The following is a 26,220-nucleotide window of genomic DNA, read 5'->3' as shown; positions in this document are numbered from 1 at the left end:
TGGCTATGGGACAGAGACAGCTTTGGTCGCCTTGGTGGATGACCTACGCAGAGAACTGGACAGGGGAAGTGTGTCTCTGCTGGTTCTACTGGACCTCTCAGCAGCTTTCGATACCATCGATCATGGTATCCTTCTGGGCCGCCTTGCCGAGATGGGACTTGGGGGCACTGTGTTACAGTGTTTCCAATCTTTCCTGGAGGACCGAACCCAGAAAGTGATACTGGGGGACTCCTTGGCCATTGTCCTATGGGGTCCCTCAGGGTTCCGTTTTGTCCCCCATGTTATTCAACATCTACATGAAACCGCTGGGAGAGGTTGTCTGGGGTTTTGGGGTTCGGTGCCATCAGTATGCTGATGACACTCTATTTCTCTTTTCCACCTGAAGCCAAGGAAGCCGTACAGGCCCTAAACCAGTGTCTGGCATCAGTGATGGACTGGATGAGGGCAAACAAGTTGAGATTAAATCCTGACAAAACAGAGGTACTCCTGGTCAGTCGGAGGGCAGATCAGGGAATAGGGATTCAACCGGTGCTGGATGGGGTCGCACTCCCCCTGAAGTCTCAGGTTCGCAGTTTGGGTGTACTCCTGGACTCAGCTTTGAATTTGGAGGCCCAGATTGCTGCTGTATCCAGGAGCGCATTTGCCCAATTAAAACTGGTGCGCCAGCTGCGCCCGTTCCTGGAGCTACCTGATCTGACTAGGGTGATGCATGCCTTGGTTACATCCCGCTTAGACTACTGTAACGCGCTCTACATGGGGCTGCCTTTGAAGACTGTTCGGAAACTTAAATTGGTACAAAGAGCTGCAGCCAGAGTGCTAACCGGGGCTGGTTACAGGGACCATACAGCTCCCCTGTTACAACAGCTCCACTGGCTGCCAATTTGTTTCTGGTCACAATTCAAAGTGCTGGTTTTGACCTACAAAGCCCTATACGGCTCAGGTCCAGACTATTTGACAGATCGTATCTCCCTACATGAACCTGTCTGGGATTTGAGATCTTCAGGTGAGGCCCTTCTTGTGTTCCCCACACCTTCGCAAGCACATATGACGCGGACACAAGATAGGGCCTTTTCAGTGGCCGCCCCTAGGCTGTGGAACTCACTTCCGAGTGAGGTGCGATCAGCTCCCTCCTTGCCGTCTTTCGGCGACAAGTAAAGACTGTTTTATTTCAACGGGCATTTGGGATAGAGAACGACCGGGATTAAGTGTCATAGGTTTGGTGATTACATTATATGATTTTATTATTTTAAATTGTCTGCTGTTTTTAACCTATATTTTATGGTTTTAATTTTTCTCATAGTTTAATTCTTTTTTAATAATATACTCTGTATGTTTTAATGGTGTTGTTTTTAGTTGTAAGCCGCTCTGAGTCCTATTGGAAAAAGGGCGGGGTAGAAATAAAGTTTATTATTATTATTATATTATTATATTATGGTTCATGGGTTGCCAAATGTTTTCTGCCCTTCCCCCATTAAAGAATGTTTTAACTATGATGTTTAGATGATTGTGCTTACAACTCCTCCCATCACTATGTCTCCAGAAGCCATATTCATCCTGGCCAGTGTTAGATCACAGGAATTGATACATAACAATTTTCTTAAAGTGAGTTTCATGGGTGGGATATCTTTGAAATGCAGGGCCAGCGTCAGGCATGACTGGGCTCTTGGGCACTAGCCTGACATGGGCCTGCAGTACCTGCCCATGCATCCCACCCACCTCGTCTCGGGACGCAATGCTGCAGCGGAACAGGAACGCTGCCCTCCCACCCTAAGGAAGGGCCCTCCAGGGGGCCCTCTGGGCCACAGGGACTCTCACCCAGGACCCGACCTGGCTGGTCTCTGGCGTCGGCCCTGTTGAAATGTCTTAAATCTTGGTCTCTTAGTCCCTACACATCATCTGGTTGACCAGTCACTTCTAGGGTAAAATTTTGGGTAGAAATGTTTGCAGGACTAATTTGAAGATTGTGGGAGAGCAGGGAAGCTATATAAATGGATCAGGCTTAACGCTCATCTCTCCCTTGCCTGTTTTTTTTCAATGTGTCCAATCAGAGCTCTATATCAAGTAAGAGGTTTTCTCCTCCTCCCCCTCCCTGCAAGACCTCCCTTAGTAACCATTTAGAGCATAAAGAGAGCAGAATTGTTCCAATGAGGCTGAAGAGCTTAATTGGATAAGCCCTCTCTCGACCAGCTTCATACACACACGTATATTTCTTGTCAGGGACTTTATTGGGAAAACAATTGGAGGTCTTCTGTTGTTAAACTCTGCAGATACACAGCTTGCCTGTTTGAGGGAGGGGGAAGAAAGAGAACAGAACACCACGTCTTGAAAATGAGCACAGAGGGGCAAAATATGTAAACAAGGGGGGTTCTGTGCCTACTCAGTAATGGCATCAGTCAAGCATAATTTGATACTGTGCCATCTTCATTAAGATGGGAAGGGGGATAGATAACACACTTAGCTAGTTACCAACCTGTTACATCTGGCATTGTATTTTGCTTCAGATCTTTGTAATGTCATTAAAGGGAAGGTGTAAGTCCCAGTTTCATGTTAATGTAGCCCATCTGAAGAATCGGAGATTTCAATAGTGTTTTCAGTACCCATCCTCCCTAGGCAGTTAAGGATTGATCTATTGCAGCGGTGGCTAACCTGTGGCCTGTCAGGCGTTGGTGGACCCCAACTCCCATGAGTTTCACCCAGCATGGCCAATGGTTAGGGACAATGTGTGTTATAGTCCAGCAACATCTAGAGGGGCACAGGCCTTCCACCCGATCTACTGTATCAAAAGCTGCTGAGATTTCCAAAAGACTCAACAAAGCAACTCTTGTTCTGTCAGCCTCTAAATACAGATTGTCAACCAAGGCCACCAAAGCAATTTTGCTTCTGAAACTAGGTTTAAATCTTGATTGATACGGATCTAGAAGAGCAGCTTCCTTCAAGAGTACTCTGAGCTGGTCCACCACCATGTACTCAGGCCAGGCCCAAAGATGGGACACCGAAGATGAGGCAAGCAACATTTCAGTTTTTCTTACAAACATTTCTTACAAACATTTCCCGACATAAAACCAGTGTCACCTTACAATAATTGATTTTGAGTTTCAGTGTTTCAAAATAAAATATCATACAGAACGAAATTATAATATACCATTTGTAATTCAGTAATATGAGAGCATTGGTCAGGGGTCTGATTACTTTTGCAAGGCACTGTGTATTATTTGCTTATATCATGAGACAAAATTGCCAATGATTCGTTGATCTGCTAATGAGAACCAAGGGGTCATATAAGGACTCTAACTCCTGTATGCATGTATGTGTTTTTCAGTGGTGGCTGGTAGCTCCATGTCAGTGAGGCAGTGGAATCTTCTCCGGATTTGCTTCTGAAACTAGGTTTAAATCTTGATTGATACGGATCTAGAAGGTGATATCCAAGGTACTGAAAGTTTGGACTAAAACCCAGGGAGGGTTCCACTGCCCCACTGACATGGAGCCACCAGCCACCACTGGTGTATTTGCATACAGGGTTATTGCATCTGTAACTAGGTTGGATGGTGGGAGTGTACCTTTGAGAGAGGGTGACAGTGTTCCCAGGGTATTACATGGGGAACAGATGGCCACCCATGGGGACAGCAATCTTTCCCCCCCCGACACACCTGGCAATGCCTGGGAACAATGCAGCATCATCATGGATCATCTTCCCAGGGACACTGCAGCCCCATCCCCAAAGCTCACATGATGAGTGTTGCTAATGGACATTTAGCTGAGGCACAGCAGTACTTTTAAAGGGCAAGAAAAGGGAGGATTAAGTAGCTCCCACTTTGTTACTTAAAGTGTAAGTACAAATGCCACCCCTCCCAAATGCCACCTGATCTTCATCTTATGCCCTCCAAAATGCCCCCTCTTTTTCCAACCCCACCTTCCTTGGAAGCGGGGAGGGACCTTTGCACAGCCCTATATGTAACGTTATCTACTGAAAGAAATACTCTTCTTTGACAATGTCATCAGCCGTATGTGAAATTTGTAAACATCAGTTGATTTGTTGATAGACTAAAACTCTTCTTTTTATTTGATCAAGATGTGTGGCCTGTTTTGTAATGTGTGCCAGTGTCGTTATTCCCATTCTTCAGACAGAGGGGAGGGCTGAGGAAGAGAAGGTGGCTTCTTGCAATGTTATTTGAATTAAAGACTTCCTGGGTCACATATTATTGTCTTAACTAAAGCAGAGCAGATTGGTCAGATGGAAAAGAGGATTTGGAGGAGGATTTGGATATCCTCTGGGAGTGGGGGAATGCATCCCTCTGCATCTCTCTTCTGCCTCCCCCATACAATTCATAGCCATAGTGTGGCACTTCTCTGTACCTCTCCTGGTGCCATTTTGTTTCAATCCTCCCTGCACACTCCTAGACAATCAGGGTTTGCTTAGTGAGAAGATGATGTCACAACACTATGCAACCAGTCGTATTGTCTTGATGAGTGGTTTTGTTTATGTAGTAGTAGTAGTAATAGTGATGATGATGATGATAAAAGCCTCACCATGATCACAGGCACTGTATCTCCTGCAACACAGGAAAACTCAATGTGATTAGGAAACCAGGGACGTTCTTCATCTTCCAATGCAGTATTATTATTAGCATTAGCATTAGATTAGCATTTACTGTATATCCAACATTTTCTCCAAGGGGCTCAAGGTGGCATATATGGTTCTCTCCCTCCTCATTTAATTCCACAGCAATTCTGTGAGGTAGGTTAGGCTGAAAGGCAGTGGCTGACCCAAGATCACCCATTTCCCACCATCATAGGGAAGTGGCAACACTGTCCAGTTCCTTAGGGCCTTGGGCAACACGGAGATGCGCCGTGGCAGATGCCTGAGCCCATTTGCAAGGGGGTCACTCTGTTGCATGCCCCAAAACAGAACTGTGAAGTGGCCATTTTGCTTCAGTCTTAGTTTGAAGCACTGCAATACACCGGCGCTCCTAGGTCATTAATTATGATGATTAATACTACTGTGTAAGATATGTGAGCCGTGTGGTGCGGTGGTTAGAGTGTTGGACTACGACCTGGGAGACCAGGGTTTGAATCCCCACACAGCCATGAAGCTCACTGGGTGACCTTGGGCCAGTCATTGCCTCTCAGCCTCAGAGGAAGGCAATGGTGCACCTCCTCTGAATCAGAGCTTGGAAAAGTTACTTTTTTGAACTACAACTCCCATCAGCCCCAGCCAGCATGGTGCTGGCTGGGGCTGATGGGAGATGTAGTTCAAAAAAGTAACTTTTCCAAGCTCTGCTCTGAATACCGCTTACCATTAAAACCCTATTCATAGGGTCGCCATAAGATGGGATCGACTTGAAGGCAGTCCAAATAAATAATAAAGATATGTATTGCTCTCTCTGTGTGTGTGTGTGTCCATTCATCTTATCCTTAGCTAATGTCCATGTGCACATCAACTGTAATGGCCACAATCCATCCAGTCTTAAGCAGTTTTGTGCCTCATTGGGGGGGGAGTTTAAGGACACACTCACACTTCCATTCCAGTCTGTGGGTCTTAAGGGTGCAAGTGGCTGGAGTGCTTTTCTTTCTTTTTTCCCTCCTCCTGCGTCAGATCATGTTAAGCTCATCCATACCCTACATCTCCTTTCTCCTTTTGATACCTTGCCTTTCATTTATTCATCAAATAAATTAAAGAGAGGAAACGAAAAAGCATGTCTACTGTTTCCCATTTCCCTCCCCTTGAAATAAGAGTGTTATGGATGATCGATACTAGAGAACAAGAACAAGAAGAAAAATTGGTCTAAGCAGTGAGGAAAGGGAGACTGTGTGTTCTTGAATACCAAAAATGGCAGGATCCTCTTAATAAGAGAGAGAGAGCAGAAGAAGAAACTGCATGTAACTTGGAGAGACTCACCAGGTTTTACAACAAATGCATTCATTATAAGGCCAGACACAGCTCCATTATTTTTTTAAAGAAAATGCAGTGTTCTTCTGCATTCATTTGGGTTTTTCACACCCACCCACCCAATTACGTGGTGTGTGTTTTTGGTCTTGCCAGAACATTGTGTCGTTTCATTTGCTGCTTTTCTAGCCAAATTTCAAGACCAGGCTGCATTCTCTCTTCTTCTTCCCACCACCAGGCGTCTAGGTTGCAGCAAAGGAACCTTTGGGCATCTTTTGATTGTGCAAAGCATAGCAAACAAACCCCAAACCACTCTGAATACTTGTCTGGAATAAGTGGGTGCTCCAGCTGCACACCAGGAATTACACGAAACATTAACCTTTAGATTGCTGCCTTCCCCCCCCCCCCAGACCACCAGCAAAACAGAACTGACTAAACAAATAAATGAATGAACTGCAGGCTTGAGAAAGGGGTGTGTGTATAGAGCTTTTTTAGCCTGAAAGCTCAACTTCTTAACAATAGAGTAGGTATGCATATGGTCAGGACTGGACAAGAATGGGTAATAAGAAATCTTGTGGCCTGTTGATAAATCATCTGTGGAAGAAAAAAAGAAAACTGGCTTTTTAAATATATTTTAAATATATATATATATTGCAAATATATTGCAAATTTGCTACTTTGGCTTCAGTAAACTGGTCCTAAGAGTGTGCCTGAGTCCAGAGCCTGCTGACACAAAGGAAGCTTTGTTGCTCTCTAGCTTGAGTCTCAATGTATTTTCAGTGATCTTCCCTCCCCCCAATTCAGAGCAATGGTTAGTTTTCTACTACTACTACTACTACCACTACTACTGAATAAATAGCAAGTGTTTTACATCCTAGAGAGAGGGGAGACAAAAGTAGCAGGAAACAAGTCATCCTTGTTGCAATAATTATAGATTTATTTAATGTGTTTGTATCTTTTTTATGGTTTCAAGTTGCTCTTTAGTTCCTCATTTTGGTGGCCCTAATTTAAAACTGTCATATCATAGAAGTATTACAATTCAAACTGGCTTTGGTATCATTGCTGAACTCTTGAGGGTGGGGAGATTCTGCTGCTGGTACAAATGAAACGCACCATGATTGATGTTGCTGATAAAAGGAGGAGAGGGATCTAGGAATATCGTTTAAAAACATTTTGAGGAATAAGAAAATTATGTGTCTCTGCCCCTCCGCCAGTGGAAAGGGCTGATAGTGAGAAGGCTAGTTTGGCAGCTGTGTCAGGGTTTTCTTTAGAGGCCCCTGAGAATTGTAGCTTGGAGTGGTAACTTGGGGGTCTTCTGCAGGAAGAACTTGGGGCAGTTAAATACATTTATGATTAATGTTATGTAAAGGTGGAAGAAGCTGAGAATTTCTGTTCTCCGTTTCTCAATCTTAAATTCTGTTCTCTACATTTCCAGATCAGTTTGTGATTCTTTTTTTAAAAAAAAATTCTCATGAAAATTCACCAGCATTTTAGGGCAACTTTCTCCTAGTATAGACACTTGTTTATGCAACTTTGCCTAATATTCATTTTTGCAAAGCAATTTCCCCAAACATAATACATCCTTGTGTGTTAATTTTCACAAATATGCACGTTTGTATGCACACTTTCGTATATGCATTTTTATACAGATTACTTGGCTGGAGAACTGAATTAAAAAATAAAAACAACCTGGAGAACAAATTTGGAAGCACGGCTGTGTTTAATTTGCATATTGTTTTGGAAAGTGCAAATTAATTAGGTAGGGTTGCCTTTAAGTGCAACATGAAACAGTTTTCTCCACTTATTCATAGTGTAACATGAGTTGTGTACTTCTGAATCTCCCTACTCTGTTCTACAGCAGGTCCATACTGCTAAGGACAAACATATTCTGAAAATAAATAAATAAAAGGCCCTGTCACAGCATTCCATCACGTTCTAATTTTTCATTCTCTCTCTTGCAAACAATATGTGCTATTTTTGTATTGTGTTGCCCTTTCATCTCTACTCTTACTTTGTATAAATCCTTTCTTCCCCGCTCCCACCTGCCTGAGATGCATTCCCCCACACACACAGATTTAGCATCTCTGTACTGTTTTCTATGGACCTTGACTGGTGTGTGGGTATCACACCCACTCAGCTTCCCTGATTTCTTCCTCCCATTTCCCCCCTTGAATACATTTCTGTCCCGGCATTGCTCCCATTTATGACAATCAGGCATTTCATGTAAGCTGAGGGGGGGTTACATCCCTTTCCTCGGGCAATGAAGGAACATATTCTCAGAAGCAACTTCTATTTTTCCCTCAGAGCGAAAGGAAATCCTTCCCATCCTTACTGAGCACTCTTGCTTGCTCTTCGGGAGCTTACAATTTGAGGAATATATTTCTAAATTTCTCTCTTTCATTGGGAATTGGGTTCTCTTCCTTAGCCCACAATAGGGAAGATGGCACTTGCTGCAATTACCATGCACAACATTCTTCCCACTTGCTTAGAGACCCCTGCAGTACCTTTCACCCCTTCTGGAAAGGATAACATTTGGATCCTCGATCAGTGAATCATGCATTTTCTAGATGCAAAACTCATGCAGAATGTGATATGTTACCACCGATTTTGTGATATTTGTTTCCTCACATCCCTCCTGTAGTACGGAAGGGAGAAACCTGAAGATAAATCATTCAGAGCTCCACACTGTAGCAGCCCCCTAAAGTGTAACAGTGTGTGTGCTTGCATGAATGTGCATGTGTATACAGTGGTTTTTTAATAGATAAGAACTGTGCCATCAGGATTGGTTGTGTACTAGGAAGCCTCCTAAGAGGTAGGGCTTTTTGTTGGGAGAGGGCTGCCTTACCACTGATTTAATTGGTGAAAGAAAACATGATTTTTAGTTGCTGCAGTTGGTTAGACCAATCTGAGAATTGGAAAGAGCTCACCAGAAAGCTCTTTCTCCTGTTGCTACTGCTACACATGCACTTTAAATGCAGTGGTGTTTAATCAGATCCCTGACAGCAGCCTGGAATAAAGGTAGAAATGACTGCAATCCTATTTGGCCTGCAGGAAATTAATGTTTGCCCTTTGGAGCTGCAATTATTCATTTATTTATTGGGCTAACTTTCATTGGGTTGGGCGTAGCCCATGGCGTAGTACTGGATAGTTCTCTTTTTTGGGGTAGGGTTACTAGGTTACTCTTGCATTTGTCCCATGCATTTGGGATTTTCCATTTATCCCATTTTGCATTTTATTTTTGCTTTACCCATCTCCCACCACTTTTGGAGAAGCACCCAAAAGCAAGTGTCAATACAATTGTTTCTTTAAGCACAATTATAACAAAAGTGTGCAGTCTGGAAAGCACTTCACCTTCCAGAACTAGATTATAGAACTACATTATAGAATTGGCTTAAGCTGCCAACTTAGCAGAGGAATGGATAGATTGCAAAAGGCTGACTTTTAATTAAAATAAAATCTTGCAGTAGCAACCTTAGTTAGGAGCAACACGATTTTGCTTAGTTCTGCCCAGTTGTGATGTTACCTCAGGAAAACTAGTGCTTCAAAACTGTCTGCATAGGTGCAGCCAGTTCCTGATCAAGCTCTTTCAGAGTCCCTAAGTCCCATCTTTTTATGTCCTTAACGCAAAACCATACAATTCTACACAACCATACATATCTATGAAAAATGGGGAAACAACATTGTCACCCCCAACAATACACACACACACACATATTGTTGGGGGTGACAATGTTGTTTCCCCTTGCACCGAAGTTGCATATGATTTATGGGACACCTGAGACCTATGTTCTCAAGATCTTCACCAAGCACAATTCAAGGAAGGATGTCATGAGCAACAAGAGTGTGCATGATTTCCTCTTAACTTAGCATTGCAGAAAATATGGATTAGTTCTCAAAGAAGGTATGAGAGTACAATGCCACCTCTGCTTCAGTAGGAGGCTGCCTCTAACCATCCTACTAAATGCCAAAATCCTTTAGCTAAAGTCTTAACAGTGTTTGGAATAAGCACTTTCAGTTTGGGGTAGAGCTTTACAGTGAAGAATACCGTTCTAACTTAAAGGAGTCATATCCATCAGCTGGGGGCTCTGTAGTTCAGTTTAGGTTGTGCTATGTCAGTCTTGTGGGAGTTGACTAGACACATTCATTCTTCAAAGGCTGAGACCATTTTTTTTTTCCTGACAGGAGAAGGAATTTGTGAAATAAGCTCTCCTGATAAGCTTCTGTTTTGCAAGACAGAGCCTTTTCCTGCAACAGCTATGCAGGGGAGGGACGGGTTGAGTTGGCAGGGGGAGTCTGGCTCAGTCAATTGCTCTGTTTGCATTTTGTGGATCTCTTCCCCCCCACACACACACGCACACTTTATTTTTGCTTTTTCAAGCAGGTGTTAGCTGTCTCCATACATTTATTTGCTTCAAAGCAATGACATTTTGAGTTAATTAAATGTAAGATAACTCTGTGACATTTGCTTCTGTCTCAGCTACTCATGAAATACAGGCAAACCGCGTGTTGTGGGGTTTTAATTGGGGGGGGGAAACTCCCATCCATTCATTTTACTCAAATGGTAAGCTATATGATGATAGAAATCTGCACCTATCTGATTTTGCATTTTAAGAAAGAAAGAACAGAAAAATCCACAGGTGGATGTGTGGGCCCATGTAATTATTTAAAAGAGCACATAGTGGATTGTGGACATAGACCTGGGGGTAACAAATTCAAAACAATCTAGGGAGAGGGATCACAATACAGTCATTTTTAGAAGGGTACAGAAATAAAGCAATGAAGTGGCTTTGTTAGCAAGTTTTTCTGATTGTCCTTAATGGCATCCACATCAGCTATTAGCAGCAGATGCTCAAAGCATGCTTTCCTCTCTCTCCCTTTTTCTCTCTCCAGCACAGTGACTAATAAGGCCTGGCCACCTAGGGATGGGCTACTTTTTATAATTTTCTTTTCTTCTTCTAGGGGCTTCCCATGGCAACCCAAGGTATATTCTAACCATTCTGGGTCCAAAGGTATCTTGCTGCATGATACTGAGGATTTTAGTCCTGGGCCACACACACAGAGCTTTTGCCCCTGCAAATGAGTCTGTGCCTCCCTCTCACCTTTCACTGGTTCGCTGTAGTTATCCTTACTTCCTGGGGACTACTCCATGAAACTATGAGTTTGGGATAGTAGGAGATCTGAAATAAGCCTTTGAGGAATCTGGGATCCCCTCCCCATCCCTGTCCCACCAATTGAGATAATGTGATGGGGACCTTTTTGATGCCAGATGACAGAGTGGCTGTGTATGTGTGTTAAAGCAACTTCCAGGGAAGATGTGCTTCTAAGCCCTCTGCAGTGTTGACAAAGTGACCCAGCAGCTGCTAGAATATGAGGCTTTCCCAGTCAGACCAACCCCTCATAGAGGATATACAGGTAGCACATATAGGAGGGGAAAAATACATTTCAGTGTCATGTTTTTAAATTCATCAGCAGCATGGTGCAAACCAGCCACAAGTATCCAAAGAATTTTCAAACCATGACGCCATCAGTTTAATTTAAATGCCTGCTTCTTTGTGGCTTATTTGGAGCCAAGGTTTTGTAGCTCAGCTCTATAGGAGCAAGAGAGATAAAATCCATGCTCCCCTTCTCTCTATAAATATATATATATATATATATATATATATATATATATATATATATATATATATATACACACACACACACACATACAAACCAGATAATGTAAACCAGTCTGTAAAAACTGTAAATGCTATTTTGCTTTTATTTTAAACATATCTTTGTTGTAGTTTTACAAAAAAAATCAATAATTGGTACTTTTTTTACACTCAGATTTTTTTCTGAATATTGACAGATCTCTAAAGAGAGCTGTTATGTGAAATACCTTATTTCTTTTTGAAAGCTGAATGTCTTGAAGGTTTTAAGCCACAATAAAGCTAAAATATCAAGTCTTTTTTTTTTTGGACAGCTCCTCTTTTTTTTAACAATTTCAGCAAAGAAGGGCATTGGTAAGCAAAAGTCAACCCTCATCCAACTGTCCTTTTAGTTGCCCATTGCTATTTGGTTGCACACTGTGTTAAATCCCCCACTGGAAAAGAATTAAATCACACCTCACATTCCCTTGCTGGCTGCTGGTGGCAAGTACAGGATCCATACTCATTAATGATCACCAGAGCGCCTTCAATGTGGTTGGGCTTGTAATCAACATAATACTCCTGGGCTGACATAGCAGCCATTTGATGCATGGTTTGTTTTTGTTTCTGCTTTCTACGCTGTGTCACAAAACACTGTCTCATTTGCCTAAGGCTGGCAGGGAAACACTTCCATGAAACGTACAACACCAAAACCACTATGAGGAAGGAGAAGATCAGGGCCATGGTCCCCGTGACCACCTTGTGAATCTGGACAGCATGCTCGGTGTTCTCGTTAGGCATAGTTACTGTGGCAGCATTTGTCGTTCTGTCCCCTTCGGTATCCTGCACATCGTAGTTTAGTGTGGCAGGGCTGTAGCTGAACATTTGGCCACTGTTGTTTGCCACAGCAGACAGTAGGCTCATGTCAGTCGTTGGGTCTGTTGCATCTTCACATAAGTGAAAAGCGTACACTGCATCTAAGACATCCTCGCCCTGTGCGTATTCAGGGGTGGCGCAGAGCAGGTTGCTGTCATAGCGGCCTTTAAAGTTGCTCAGCCAAGAGGCCAAGGCGCAAATGTTACGTCCACAATCCCAGACATTTGCAGAAAGGCTGATGCTAATGAGGGACTTCCAGGAGCTGAGGATTCTCGGGTGAATGTAGGTGAGCAGGTTGGAATCCAGCTGAAGGGACTGGAGGTGAGGTACACTTTCAAAAACATGAGGCTCGATATATTCAATCTCGTTGCCCGAGAGGTCCATTTTTTCTAATTTCCAAGTCCAGTCCAAGGTGTTTACCACAATAGTAACTTTATTCCTGCGTAGGCAGAGGGAGTGCAAGGAGATGAGCCTTGGGAAATGGGCCAAGTTCACTTTCACCAAGTCGTTGTGCTCAAGGTGCAGCTCGGTGAGTTTGAACAAGCCCGCAAAAGAGTTTCGAGCCAGGCTTTTCAACTGATTGTATCCTATGTCCAGAAATTTCAGGCTGCGGCAGTCTTGGAAGATTCGGACGGGCACAAACTGGATGGCGTTGGACCGCATGTGCAACGTCGTCAGCTTCCGTAACCCATGAAACAGGGTTGGCTCCAGAGCCTGCAGGTTGTTGTAGGATAAATCCACACTGCGCAAGTTGGGCATGGGCCGGAAGGTGGTGTTGAGCAGCTGAGTGATTTTGTTGGAACTCAGAGTGAGTTCCTTAACTCTCCGCAGCTTTTGAAAGGCATTTTCCTCCACTGAGCAAATGTGATTGTGATCCAGATAGAGCCACGTGAGTTGCATGAACCCTGTGAACTGTCCATCATGCAGCTCAGAAAGGCTGTTGTACCGCAACGACAAGCCCATCACGCCCGACAGGTTGTGCGGCATCTCCGTGAGATTCAGCGCCTCGCAGTACAAAAGCCTGCCCTCGCACCGGCAGAGCTGCGGGCACCCGCTATTCACAGCTGGAAGCATTTTGAAACAGACACCCAGTGTGCACAGGATCAACCCTGGGGGCTTCCTCCGCAGCCAGTTTAAACAGACACCAATAAGAAGGAAATCCATTAGCAAGAATATCCCCAAAGGCGCTCGAGAATGTCCATTGAATCTTTTGTTCGTCGGTTTTCTTTTGCGTGCGAATTCTACCTCATATTGTATGTAAGGCAGGGGGCAAGGGGGTGGGGGGGAGCACAAATAAGGGAATCATCGGGCCAAGTATTGCACCCTTGGGGGTTTTGTTGCTGTTGTTGTTGTTGTTGTTTTAAAAAACACAGCATGCAAACATCTGTACAGCATTCAAGTTCAGAGGCATTCAAAAGGTACCAGGGATTTTGTCCATTTTAGATGCCGCAGGATAGAAAAGAACAATTTTTTTTAAAAAAAATCCCTCTCTTCACGAAAGAATGAAATTAAAAAGTGCCTTACCCACCCTTTTCCAGAGAGTGACAACCTCCATTCAGCAGCTTCCTTTGTGTTTGGACTTAATTATATGCAGGGCTAAAAAAGAGCTCTCTGTTGCTACAAATTCTCTCTCTTTCAGCTTTCAGTGCGGCTGGCAGGCTCACAATGTCTCACTTTGCTCCGTCTCAAAGGGCGAGAGGCATGTCCAGCTCGCTTTTTGTTTTGTCCTCCCTTATTTTTAAGCTGACTCCCCGGACCTTCAAGTTTCGGAAGTATGGGCACAAGGGTTGATCTTCCTTTCCTTTCTCTCTCTCTCCCCCTCTGTCCTTTTCCCCCTCTGCAGTTAATACTGTGACGTGGGGAGTGAGAGAGGAGGAGGGAGTCAAATAAAAGATGAACGAAAATAAGCCCCTTCCAAAACTCTTTCCTTCACAGCTCCCCGGGACTTGACCGTCCCTTTCGTGCCCATCACTGCAGACGCGAGCGACAGCCACCTTTTTACTCCACTGACACAGCTGACAGTTCGTCCACCGACCGGACCGGCTTCAAGATGGCTTTATTTCCCATTCCTGGTTCTCTTGGCTGGTTGGAAGATGCTTAGAGCAGGCAGCGAGAGCGAGACGGCAAGGATCCCTTCCTTCCAGCCGAGCAGTATGTAGCTACAGCGTGCAGAGGCACCTAGCGCTCGCTGCGTGTCGTAAGCTCTTCGTGACTGTATGCCTGCGCCGTGCTTCGCAGGCATGGGCAAATGGGAAAAGGGGTGGGCATAAAACCAACATTTTAGTGAACCAGTAAAGGGATATATGTTCTCTGATGAAATGGAAAATACTCTAAGCTGATCTCGCCTTGGCTCAAGCGCGCACACGCACATGCACGCATACACCAATGGACAGCTGCAGCGACAAGGCATTTCTTAAGGAAGCGACGAGATTAGATGTCCTTTCTCCCCCACCCCACCCCACTCGTTGTTTGAAGGGTCCCAGCGCATCAGGCTCTACAGGGATGCAGATTGGGATGGGTGGAAATGTGGCCGGCTTCTTGGTTTGCAGGAGGGATCTGTCCAAATTGCAACCTTTGGATTACACTCGGTTGCTTGAGAGGAGGTTTTGACTTTTTCTTTTCTTTTCTCTGAGGCATTCTTTAGGGAGAGGGCTGTGCGTTGGGTGCGCTGTTTCGTTTCTAATTTCGAAGCGGGTGTTTCGGGGAGAGAAGCTCTTGAACGCTGTTTCTTTTCTTGCAGAAGCCACAGTGAGGCTGTTATAACCATGGCCGGGTTCATGTGAGATTGAATACTTTGGGGGCTCCTTACCCAACTGCAATTCATAATAGATATGGAACGTGTTTAGCATATGCTCTTACTAATGCCATCTTTGAGACAGGAAAACATAGTATTCTATGCTTCAGCGTTCAGCAAACGTTAAGCATGCATTTAGAATGCTGCATTTGTGAATCTACCATGCAGTTTAATGTGTGTATGTGTGTGTGTGTAACAGACTCCCAGCTTTCTAAGACTGTGCTGCTGTTTTGTTCAATAATCTAAGAAATGACTGCCTGTTAATTTTCAGCCATTATTAGGTATGGGAATTTTTTGGCCATTGTTGACAGCCGCTCTTTGCATCCCTTAGTGACTTGGGGAAGAAGTACTGCTCTGTTGCCAGGGAAATACTACCCATTTTTGTGTCCATTTTTTTTGCAAACACACCTGAAAGTCTGCCGGCTGTCAGTATTTTCGGAGCAGGCACTTCAAGGCTTACTATTTTGATACCTGAATTCTTCATCCTGGCACAACTGACACATTATAGAGGTGTCCTATAAAATAGGCGTGCCAGGTCATAAAAGAGGGTATTCCCTCAAGAGCTGCTGCACTAAGGAGGGTGAGACTGTGGGCATCCTGTTCACTTTGACTAGTATTGATTGAAATTTTCTGAATTTATTTGAATATGATGCATGCCTTCAGCATCAAGGAGAAAAGAGAGAAGTAAAATGAATTGGCATCTCCATTTCCATTCCAAGGAAAATCCCCCTATACATAATCTGTGGAAAATCTTGCCAAAGACGTAGAGACTGGCCAAGAGTGTAAATTCAAAGCTTGGTTTTGTTTTGTTTTTCCAAAGCTCACTCTGCCCTTTTCCACATTTTGTTCTCATGCCTTTTAACATACATACATGGATGCTTAAGCAAAATGTAAAATCTGAATCATGAGTGCATCCCTTTCACTTTTTTGGGGGGGAAGGGTAGACTCAGACTCCTCCCCCTGCCTCTTTCTTCCTTGCTCAGGTGGTTGTCTGCTGCTGATCCACTTGGCAGTAGCGTATACAAAACCAGCAGGGGAGTTGTAGAAGGCAGGCAGGCAGGCGGCGGGGGGGGGGGCTGTAAAATCTATTGCCAAAGGCTGCACAGATGCACTGGACAGTAACTCTCTGTAGCCTAGATGAGGGTAAACAAGATTGCTTAAGGGACAGCAGTTGTGGAAGCTTTGGAACCACAGATTTTCATGGATACAGGAATCAATTATCTTGCTTCTCAAAGGATTTTGACTGTCCTCTACAAATGGAAAGTTGCCTTCTTTTCAAGACTACTACTACTATGCATGTAGTAGTAGTAGTAGTAGTAGTAGTAGTAGTTTTCTGTGTGTGTGTATGACAAAGGGAGAGAGAGAGAGAGAGAGAGGGTGCAGTTGAGAGATCAGTTATACCATTACAACAACCTTTTTCCCTCACATCAACTTCTGATTTCTTTAAAGATGTGGGATGCTGATATGTGCTGAAAAAGAGAGAGAAATGGCTGAAAACCTTGGAATATAACCAGCTGCGTACACAATCAGACCATGGGTTCCTCTAGCTCAGTATTGTCTAGTCTGAGTAGTGGCTCTCCAAGGTTTCAGACAAGGAGGGTTTCCTAGCCCTACCTGGAGATGACAGACAGTCAAGGGAGCTTTTGCATGCAAAGCATGTGTTCTACCCTATACCCATGACCCATTTCCTGGATGCAGCAAACTTTCATAGAATCATAGAATAGTAGAGTTGGAAGGGGCCTATAAGGCCATCAAGTGCAACCCCTTGCTCAATGCAAATCCAAATCAAAGCATTCCCGACAGATGGCTGTCCAGCTGCCTCTTGAATGCCTCCAGTGTTAGAGAGCCCACCATCTCCCTAGGCTATTAGTTCCATAGTTGTACCGCTCTAACAAAAAGTTTTTCCTGATGTTCAGTCAAAATCTGGTTTCCTGCAACTTGAGCCCATTATTCCGTGTCCTGCACTCTGGGTCGATCGAGAAGAGATCCCGGCCCTCCTCCATGTGACAACCTTTCATGTACTTGAAGAGTGCTTTCATATCTCCCCTCAGTCTTCTCTTCTCCAGGCATAACATGCCCAGTTCTTTCAGTCTCTCTTCATAGGGCTTTGTTTCCAGTCCCCTGATCATCCTTGTTGCCCTCTGAACCTGTTCTTAAAGTAAAAGAGTAAACGTTCATTTTAAACAGTGCAGAATCAATGTTTTTATAACACAGTTGTGTGCATCTACTGAGTAGTAAGTCCCAGTGTGCTCAATAGGGTTTACTCCCAGGTATGCATGCACAGTCTTGCAGCCTTAGTGTGCAAAGGTGGGCAGAGGGCATTTGCAAAAATGACCCAAGATGGGCAACAATAGAAATACAATGAAAACAAATATAGAATTCAAGTAAATTGGGGCTCTTGTCTTGGGACGCCCTCCAAGGGAACCAACACTCTCAGGTATCCTGGATCATGTTAAAAGAGGGACAGGTAGGCATGGGTGTGTCTTCTCATGCTGGTGCCTCATTGAAAAGGTGATAACCGATAATGTGTAGAGTGTTGAGTTTCCAAATTCCTGTTCAGCCATGATCTCAAAGGGTGATTTTGAGTTAATCATTCCTCCTTACTCTCTCCTTCTGCACTCAGTACTAGTGAGTGTCCTGGATTTTCACTCTCAAAGGATGATTTGTGAACAAGAGAAGAACTGTGGAAAAGACCTTGGGCATAAGTTGTCTCTACAAATCCCCCTGTGATACTTGTGAGACGTAGAAGATCAATCATTTAACAGAAAATTCCCTTGACATGAAAGTGATGTCTCTCAGGACCAAACTGCCTGTAATCCAAACTGCCTAACAGCAATCCAGATTATAGGAAGCTGGTGTACTGTACCCATATTCCAAACCCTGTTCAGAAACCAGGCTACTGCCGGCTGAGCTGGTTCAAGCTTGGAAAGTGAAAATAAGCCCTTAAAATAGAGTTTGCCTTACACCCCCTTTTTTGCCAGCATAGCATTTTATTTATTTATTTATTTATTCGATTTATGACCCACCCTTCCTCCCAGTAGGAGCCTAGGGCAGCAATATCTGGTAGGTTGCTGGGTCTTGTGACCAAGCTGATTTGGAGGTTAGAATTAGGGGTATGTTCCCTCTCCCCACCCTGCGCCATGCTCTTGCTTTACCTGGAACACCCATTTGGGGGGGTCTTGCTCCAGCCTTGGCTCAGCTGACTGTGCCAAGATGGAGAATTTACACCGACATATCACCAGCTAAATTCAACTGGACACCCCCCTATTCCAAACTCTGCTTATGCTGGCAGACCTTAGGTTTGAATTGCTTCCTTAATATATGCTAAATTAGGCTGCATAAAATCCATGTAAAAATAGTAAGTTGAAAAATGGCATATTGGTAACTTAGGTGCAATTGATACTGAATAGGTTATTTTTAAAACAGTCTATTTCCTCAATTTCCCTTCTTATCCTAACCAAGGGTTGTATGTGACTAAGTCCTACTCAGAGTAAACCACTGAAATTAATGACTTTGTTAGTCATGTCCATTAATTTCAGTGGGTCTACCCTGAATAGGGCTAGTGTTGAAAACCACCCATAATGTATAATTCCCCCCCCCAGTTATATTTATGAGATCTGATTTTGTTGGTATAATGTTGCCTTCACATTCATGTTCTCTAGCTTTAAACCAGTAATTTCTCAGACTCCAGACCTACCTACAACAGAGGGCACACTTTTATGTATTTAATTTTTTAAAGTATACCTGTTTCTCCTCTCTCCAGGACAACCAGTTATAAAGGAGGGCAGGGCTCATCCATCTTTCGTGGCTCTGTAAAAGAGTTTATTTTTTACAGGTGTGACCTGTTATGCAGGGATGTTTTTTTGGGGGGAGGGGTTAGAGCTAGTGTGATCTCGTGGTTCGAATGACTAATGGTTAGCCTTTGACTGGAGACAGAGGAACATAGGAAGCTGCCTTATACTTATAGTCAGGCCATCGGTCCATCTAGCTCAGTGTTGTCTACACGGACTGGCACCAGCTCTCCAGGGTTTCAGATGCAGGGGTCATAGAATCAGAGAGTGGGAAGGGGCCTGTAAGGCCATCGAGTCCAACCCCCTGCTCAATGCAGGAATCCAAGTTAAAGCATACCTGACAGGTGGCTGTCCAGCTGCCTCTTGAAGGCCTCCAGTGTTGGAGAGCCCACCACCTCCCTAGGTCATTGGTTCCATAGTCACACTGCTCTAACAGTTAGGAAGTTTTTTCTGATGTTCAGTCGAAATCTGCCTTCCTGTAACTTAAGCCCATTATTCCATGTCCTGCACTCTGGGACGACCGAGAAGAGATCCCGGCCCCCCTCTGTGTGACAACCTTTCATGTGCTTGAAGAGTGCTATCATATCTCCCCTCAGTCTTCTCTTCTTGAGGCTAAACCTGCCCATTTCTTTCAGTCTTTGCTCATAGGGCTTTGTTTTCAGTCCCCTGATGATCCTTGTTGCCCTCCTCTGAACCTGTCCCAGACTGTCTGCATCCTTCCTAAAGTGCGGTGTCCAGAACTGGACTCAGTGCTCAAGATGAGGCCTCACCAGTGCCGAGAGGGGAATTAGTACCAGTTTTTGTCTCTCTAGTCCTACCTGATGATGCTGCGGATTGAACCCTTGCAACATGAATTTCTCCCTAACCAACACAGTCTTTATGGATGCTTTTAGTTTTGTCTTTAATTATGTTTTTATTGGTTTTTAATTTTCATTGTGTCTCTCCGTGTTGTAAGTCACCTTGGTGTACTTCCCTGAAAAGCGTGGCTTATAAATACTTAAACAAACCTGGGACCTTCTGCATGCAAAGCAGGTGCTCTGTCCACTGAGTTAAGACCCTTCCCCAAAGATCCAGGTTCAAATCCCCCTCGGCCACCATGTTGAGTAGGCAACCTTGAACTCTTCCAACTCACAGCAATTGCAGCATGTGGCATGCTTCCTTACCTGCCATGCCAGCCACTTAGCCAAACTGTGACCACCACCACCACCAAGCAGTATGGAATAAGGGGGAAAGAAAGGAGCTACAACCAATCAGGAATCCTAGAAAGGCCCATGTTGTCCAAAATAGGGAGGGAGAGTGGCTTGACACAACACAGCTGAAGAGGACAAGGGAGTGAGCACTCCTGCCTCAAACAGAGCCACTTCCTCAACTCCAGAATGGTTATGTGTCCTATTAGGAGACATAAGTGTTCCTCCTAATGTAGCCTTCATTCCAGCCTTCAGGGCGGGGCAGACTTGCTCTCCACTAAATTCAGCAGCATGGTATTGGGCTGATAATCCCAAAAAGTGTTATGTATTAACATTAATTTTGAAGTTAAGTTTACATTTGAATAATTGATATACCCAAATCTGCCAAAAATGGGAGTAGAACTTGGTTAGCTTATTTAAATGAGCTTGCATTCCTTGTTCGTCTTACTGACTGATACAAGTCAGAAGTTGAGAGCTTCCTCTTCAGAGTACATCAACAGTGAGCTTTCTGCTGCTTATATTTTTCTAAGCTATGTTCATCAGTGAGCTATAAAAATGGAATTTGAGTAGTGATTTTAATTTCCCTTTATGGCTGGCAGTGGACAGATTCAAACTTTGATCTTTACTCTGTCGTCTTTAATTTCCAAGTGCACTGAACCATGGTGCTTCTCATAAAAGGAACATTTAAAGAGGAAATGGGGGGGAGGTGACTTCAAGAGTAGTAAGTTAAATGAGTTATTTCTCAAATATTTACATCTGGAGCACTGCTGACATTTAGTACACGGGCGACTCTGCTAAATGGGATTTTGAAAAGAATTTCGGTTGAATAAGGAGCCAATAAGTTAGGTGAATGTGGCATTTGACCTGCTGCTCCCAGCCCCATAAAAATCACTAATTCCTAGCCCATGAGAACTTCAAGGAGTTGCAGTAAGTGTCATTAATTTTCAAGCCGTTGCTTCATTAGCACATTGAATGTGTTACTATCTTTGAGCAATGGACCTTCTTATTCCAATCACCCTATTTATGTTGACAATGTGCTAAATGCACACTCATTCACATAGATGTAATTATCAGCAGCAGCTTCTCAGATAGCAGGTACAAGTGTGTAACTGCAAAATCTGTTAAGGAGATGACCTACATGCAAAATGCTGACATCATCATTACATCATCATCACCATCATCATCATTATCATTATTATTATTATTATTATACAGAATGATGGGATGCGGTAGTTTCCTTGGACTTTTCACAAGTATTATCTCACAAAACCCCAGACCAAATACACTTTATTTATTATTATTTAGATTCCTTAGGCTCTTCAGCATGACGTTCCAGGTTGGACTACAACAATTAAAAAGTATAATACTAAAACCAGTTAAAACAAATTACAATCAAGAAAATAGGGTGACTACTATATATCTATCTATATCTATATCTATCTATCTATCTATCTATAAAAACGTAATTGTGATTAACCAAACAGAGGTTTTTATTATATTAACAAAACGTTTCAGCTTCCGCCTTCATCAGCTGCCAACATATAAATGCTGTTACCAAGGTGGCAGTTAATATAATAAAAACCTCTGTTTGGTTAATCACAATTACGTTTTTATATATGTATTAGGTGATTAACGGAATCCTTATAGGGATCCAGAGCAAGCTTGAGTGAAGTTCTGTTTGTTGCTTTCAAAACTGTCTTATCTATCTATCTATCTATCTATCTATCTATCTATCTATCTATCTATCTATCTATCTATCTATCTATCTATCTATCTATCTATCTATCTATCTATCTATCTATTATCTATCTATCTATCTATCTATCTATCTATTATCTATCTATCTATTATCTATCTATCTATCTATCTATCTATTGTCTATCTATCTATCTATCTATTATCTATCTATCTATCTATCTATTATCTATCTATTATCTATCTATCTATTATCTATCTATCTATCTATCTATTATCTATCTATCTATCTATCTATTATCTATCTATCTATCTATCTATCTATCTATCTATCTATCTATCTATCTATCTATCTATCTATCTATCTATCTATCTATCATCTATCTATCTATCTATCTATCTATCTATCTATCTATCTATCTATCTATCATCTATCTATCTATCTATCTATCTATCTATCTATCATCTATCTATCTATCTATCTATCTATCTATCTATCTATCTATCTATCTATCTATCTATCTATTATCTATCTATCTATCTATCATCTATCTATCTATCTATCTATCTATCTATCTATCTATCATCTATCTATCTATCTATCTATCTATCTATCTATCATCTATCTATCTATCTATCTATCTATCTATCTATCTATCTATCATCTATCTATCTATCTATCTATCTATCTATCTATCTATCTATCTATCTATCTATCTATCTATCTATCTATCTATCTATCTATTATCTATCTATCTATCTATCTATCTATCTATCTATCTATCTATCTATTATCTATCTATCTATCTATCTATCTATCTATCATCTATCTATCTATCTATTATCTATCTATCTATCTATCTATCTATCTATCTATCTATCTATCTATCTATTATCTATCTATCTATCTATCTATCTATCATCTATCTATCTATCTATCTATCTATCTATCTATCTATCATCTATCTATCTATCTATCTATCTCTCTATCTATCTATCTATCTATCTCTCTATCTATCTCTCTGTCTATCTATCATCTATCTGTCTATCTATCTATCTATCTATCTATCTATCTATCTATCTATCTATCTATCTATCTATCTATCTATCTACCTCAGGTGTCACAAGCCAGGGTAAAGAGGTGTCACACCTGTGACATTTGTATTTTCACTTTATAAGAGCCTCTCTTGCTTGTATCGCTTTTTGTGTCCACCTTCAGAATTTGATAGATTTGGCTTTAAATGTGAACTGAATTTCATTTCTTCCCCATTGCTGTCTCAGACCTATTTGCATGCTAGCAACCAACATAATTCATACTTAAGAAAAGGACCACAGTCAGTCATGCAATTAATACAGGCATTCAAAGTTTGTTAACAAATAGCACAGGTGGTACCCATCCCACTTTATATAGGTGTTTCAGTTGTCATTCGTAATATCCACATTATGAGGATCAAATACGGAGATGCAAGGAGTGTGGTGTCATGTTGCAATGTCTAAGCGTGCCTCTACTTTAAATTGGTTGTAATTGTCACGGCTTCTCTCAGACAACCCTTCATATCACAGCTTTGTGAGATTGTGGGAAATTATTTGTTACATATTCCCATTCCTTTGAGATAACTTCAATCCTTGAGGCTCCTTGGATGAGAGTTGGGTCAGTTAACGGAACTGAAACGGGTTCACATTTGTAATGTACACATAACCTACAAAATCTTCAGTGAAACTTGTTCTGCTCCACATGACTCAAATATTTTATTATTATTTTATTTCTATCCTTCCTCTCAGTAGGAGCCCAGGAAAGCAAAGAGAAATTCTAAAAACACTTTAAAACATCATAAAAGCAGACCTTAAAATACATTAAAACAAAACAACATTAAAAACATTAAAAAATTTAAAAACATATTTTATAAAGGGGTTAAAAACATATTATTAAAAAAACATATTAAAAAGCAATTCCAACACAGGCGCAGACTGGGATAAGGTCTCTACTTAAAAGGCTTGTTGAAAGAGGAACGTCTTCAAAAGGCACCAAAAAGATAGCAGAGATGGCTCCTGCCTAATATTTAAGGGGAGGGAATTCCACAGGGTAGGTGCCGCCACACTAAAGGACTGTTTCCTGTATTGTGCAGAACGAACGTCCTGAAAAGATGGTATCTGCTGGAGACCCTCACCTGCAGAGCACAGTGCTCAACTGAGTATATAAGGGGTAAGACGGTCTTTCAGGTATCCTGGTCCTAAGCTGTATAGGGCTTTGTACACCAAAACTAGAACCTTGAACTTGGCCTGGTAGCAAATGGGCAACCAGTGCAGTTCTTTCAGCAGCGGGGGGACATCTTGGTGATACCCTGCCCCAGTGAGCAGTCTCACCGCTGCATTTTTCACCAGCTGCAGCTTCTGGACCAACCTCAAGGGCAGCCCCACATACAGCGCATTACAGTAATCCAGCCTGGAGGTGACCAGTGTGTGGACAACAGTGGTCAGGCTATCCTGGTCCAGAAATGGCCACAGCTGTCTTACCAGCCAAAGCTGGTAAAAGGCATTCCTAGCCACAGAGGTCACCTGGGCCTTTAGCGACAAAGATTAATCCAAGAGCACCCCCAGACTACGGACCTGCTCTTTCAGAGGGAGTACGACCCCATCCAAAGCAGGCAACTGACCAATTATCCGAACTTGGGAACCACCGACCCACAGTGCCTCCGTCTTGCTAGGATTCAGACTCAGTTTATTGCCTCTCATCCAGCCCATCACCGAGTCCAGGCACTGGTCCAGGGCTTGCACGGCCTCTCCCGATTCAGATGTTACGGAGAAATAGAGCTGGGTATCATCAGCGTACTGCTGACACCTTGCCCCAAAGCTCCTGATGACCGCTCCCAAGGGCTTCATATAGATGTTAAACAGACTGGGGGACAAGATGGTTCCCTGCGGCACCCCACAGCACAACTGCCAGGGGGCCGAAAGACAGTCACCCAATGCTATTTTCTGAAAGTGACCCTGGAGATAGGATTGGAACCACTGTAAGTGCCTCCAATACCCATCTCGCCAAGTCAGCCCAGAAGGATACCATGGTCAATGGTATCAAAAGCCACTGAGAGATCAAGTAAGAATAACAGGGTCACACTCCCCCTGTCCTTCTCCCAATAAAGGTCATCCATCAGGGCGACCAAGGCCGATTCAGTCCCATAACCAGGCCTGAACCCAGACTGGGATGGGTCAAGATAATCTGTTTCATCCAAGATTACTTATAAAAATGTTTGTATACCACTATTTCTTTAAAAACATCAAAGTGGTTGACAACCTGTTTAAAACAACAACAATCATAGAATTAAAAAAATTAAAATACAATAAAAACAAAGGTTAATTGTTGCAAAAAAAGCATGTTTGTTGTGAAAAAACATTTTCAGAAGACACTTAAAAAGTTAAAATAGAAGGCTGCTGGGAATGAAACAAAATACAAATCTTTGGGAAAGGTTTTTTTTTAAAAAAAAACTAAGAAGGAAAAAACTGCATAGGTCAAAGCCATTTTTGGACTCTTATTGTCTTTTATTTCAGTTAATGGCACTCCTTGCCTCTACCCTCGTATTTATCCATAACTATTGAGAGTACCATTTGAGATGGAATATGTAAAACAAGCAAGTAGTTTGAAATAAACGGACGGACTTCTACTCTTAATCAGTTTGTTTCAGATTTGGGAACTATAAAAAGGGGGTATAGTGGTTAAGGTGTTGGACTACGACCTGGGAGACCAGGGTTCGAATCCCCACACAACCATGAAGCTGACCTTGGGCCAGTCTCTGCCTCTCAGCCTCAGATGAAGGCAATGGTAAACCCCCTCTGAATACCACTTACCATGAAAACTCTATTCATAGGGTCACCCATAAGTCGGAATCGACTTGAAGGCAGTCCATTTCATTTTTTTTCAAATTCAAAACTGCAAGGGAACCAAAAGTAATTTCTAAGCTTGAACCTGCACCAGGACTCTCCAGACATAAGACCTGCAGTCACACAAGCATAGATTAGACTGCAAGATTTGTTCTTGGCTGGTATTCCATGTGAACATTTGGACTTGCTGTTAATTTGTTTGTCAGCCCAGACTAAATGCACACAAATCCTCTTTACTTTGACTGTAATGTACACACTTTCAGAAGATGTTTTATGGCAGCATGAGAAATTAGGAGATGTGCATACAGTGTTTCACTATGGGCATGTTCATTCTATGTGGTCAAAAACCAGGCCCTCCCCCCAAAAACCCTCCACAATAAAATCAGGCAGCATGGGATTTATATATAACTTCCAAGTATTTCCAGTCACAATTCAAAGTGCTGGTTTTGACCTTTAAAGCCCTATACGGCCCAGGTCCAGGCTATTT

At 42.7% G+C, this 26,220-nt stretch overlaps 2 protein-coding genes across 8 annotated transcripts in view; one reads left to right on the top strand and one right to left on the bottom strand.

The window, feature by feature from the left end:
- Positions 1 to 26,220, top strand: part of CTNNA2 (catenin alpha 2) — an 810,025-nt gene that overhangs the window by 503,958 nt on the left and 279,847 nt on the right. The window lies entirely within an intron of this gene.
- On the bottom strand, positions 11,937 to 13,554 carry LRRTM1 (leucine rich repeat transmembrane neuronal 1). Its single transcript, XM_061584858.1, has one exon. The coding sequence runs from the start codon at positions 13,552 to 13,554 to the stop codon at positions 11,986 to 11,988; it is 1,569 nt and encodes a 522-aa protein (XP_061440842.1). The 3' UTR covers positions 11,937 to 11,985.

The sequence above is a fragment of the Rhineura floridana genome, chromosome 9 (assembly GCF_030035675.1).
Source record: "Rhineura floridana isolate rRhiFlo1 chromosome 9, rRhiFlo1.hap2, whole genome shotgun sequence".
NCBI classification, from domain to species: Eukaryota; Metazoa; Chordata; class Lepidosauria; order Squamata; family Rhineuridae; genus Rhineura; species Rhineura floridana.
The sequence above is the reverse complement of the archived record's forward strand: the minus strand, read 5'-3'. Positions and strand labels throughout refer to the sequence as shown.

Excerpts from the sequence above, each read along its gene's own strand:
- LRRTM1 (XM_061584858.1), bottom strand. The coding sequence starts at position 13,554 with ATGGATTTCCTTCTTATTGGTGTCTGTTTAAACTGGCTGCGGAGGAAG.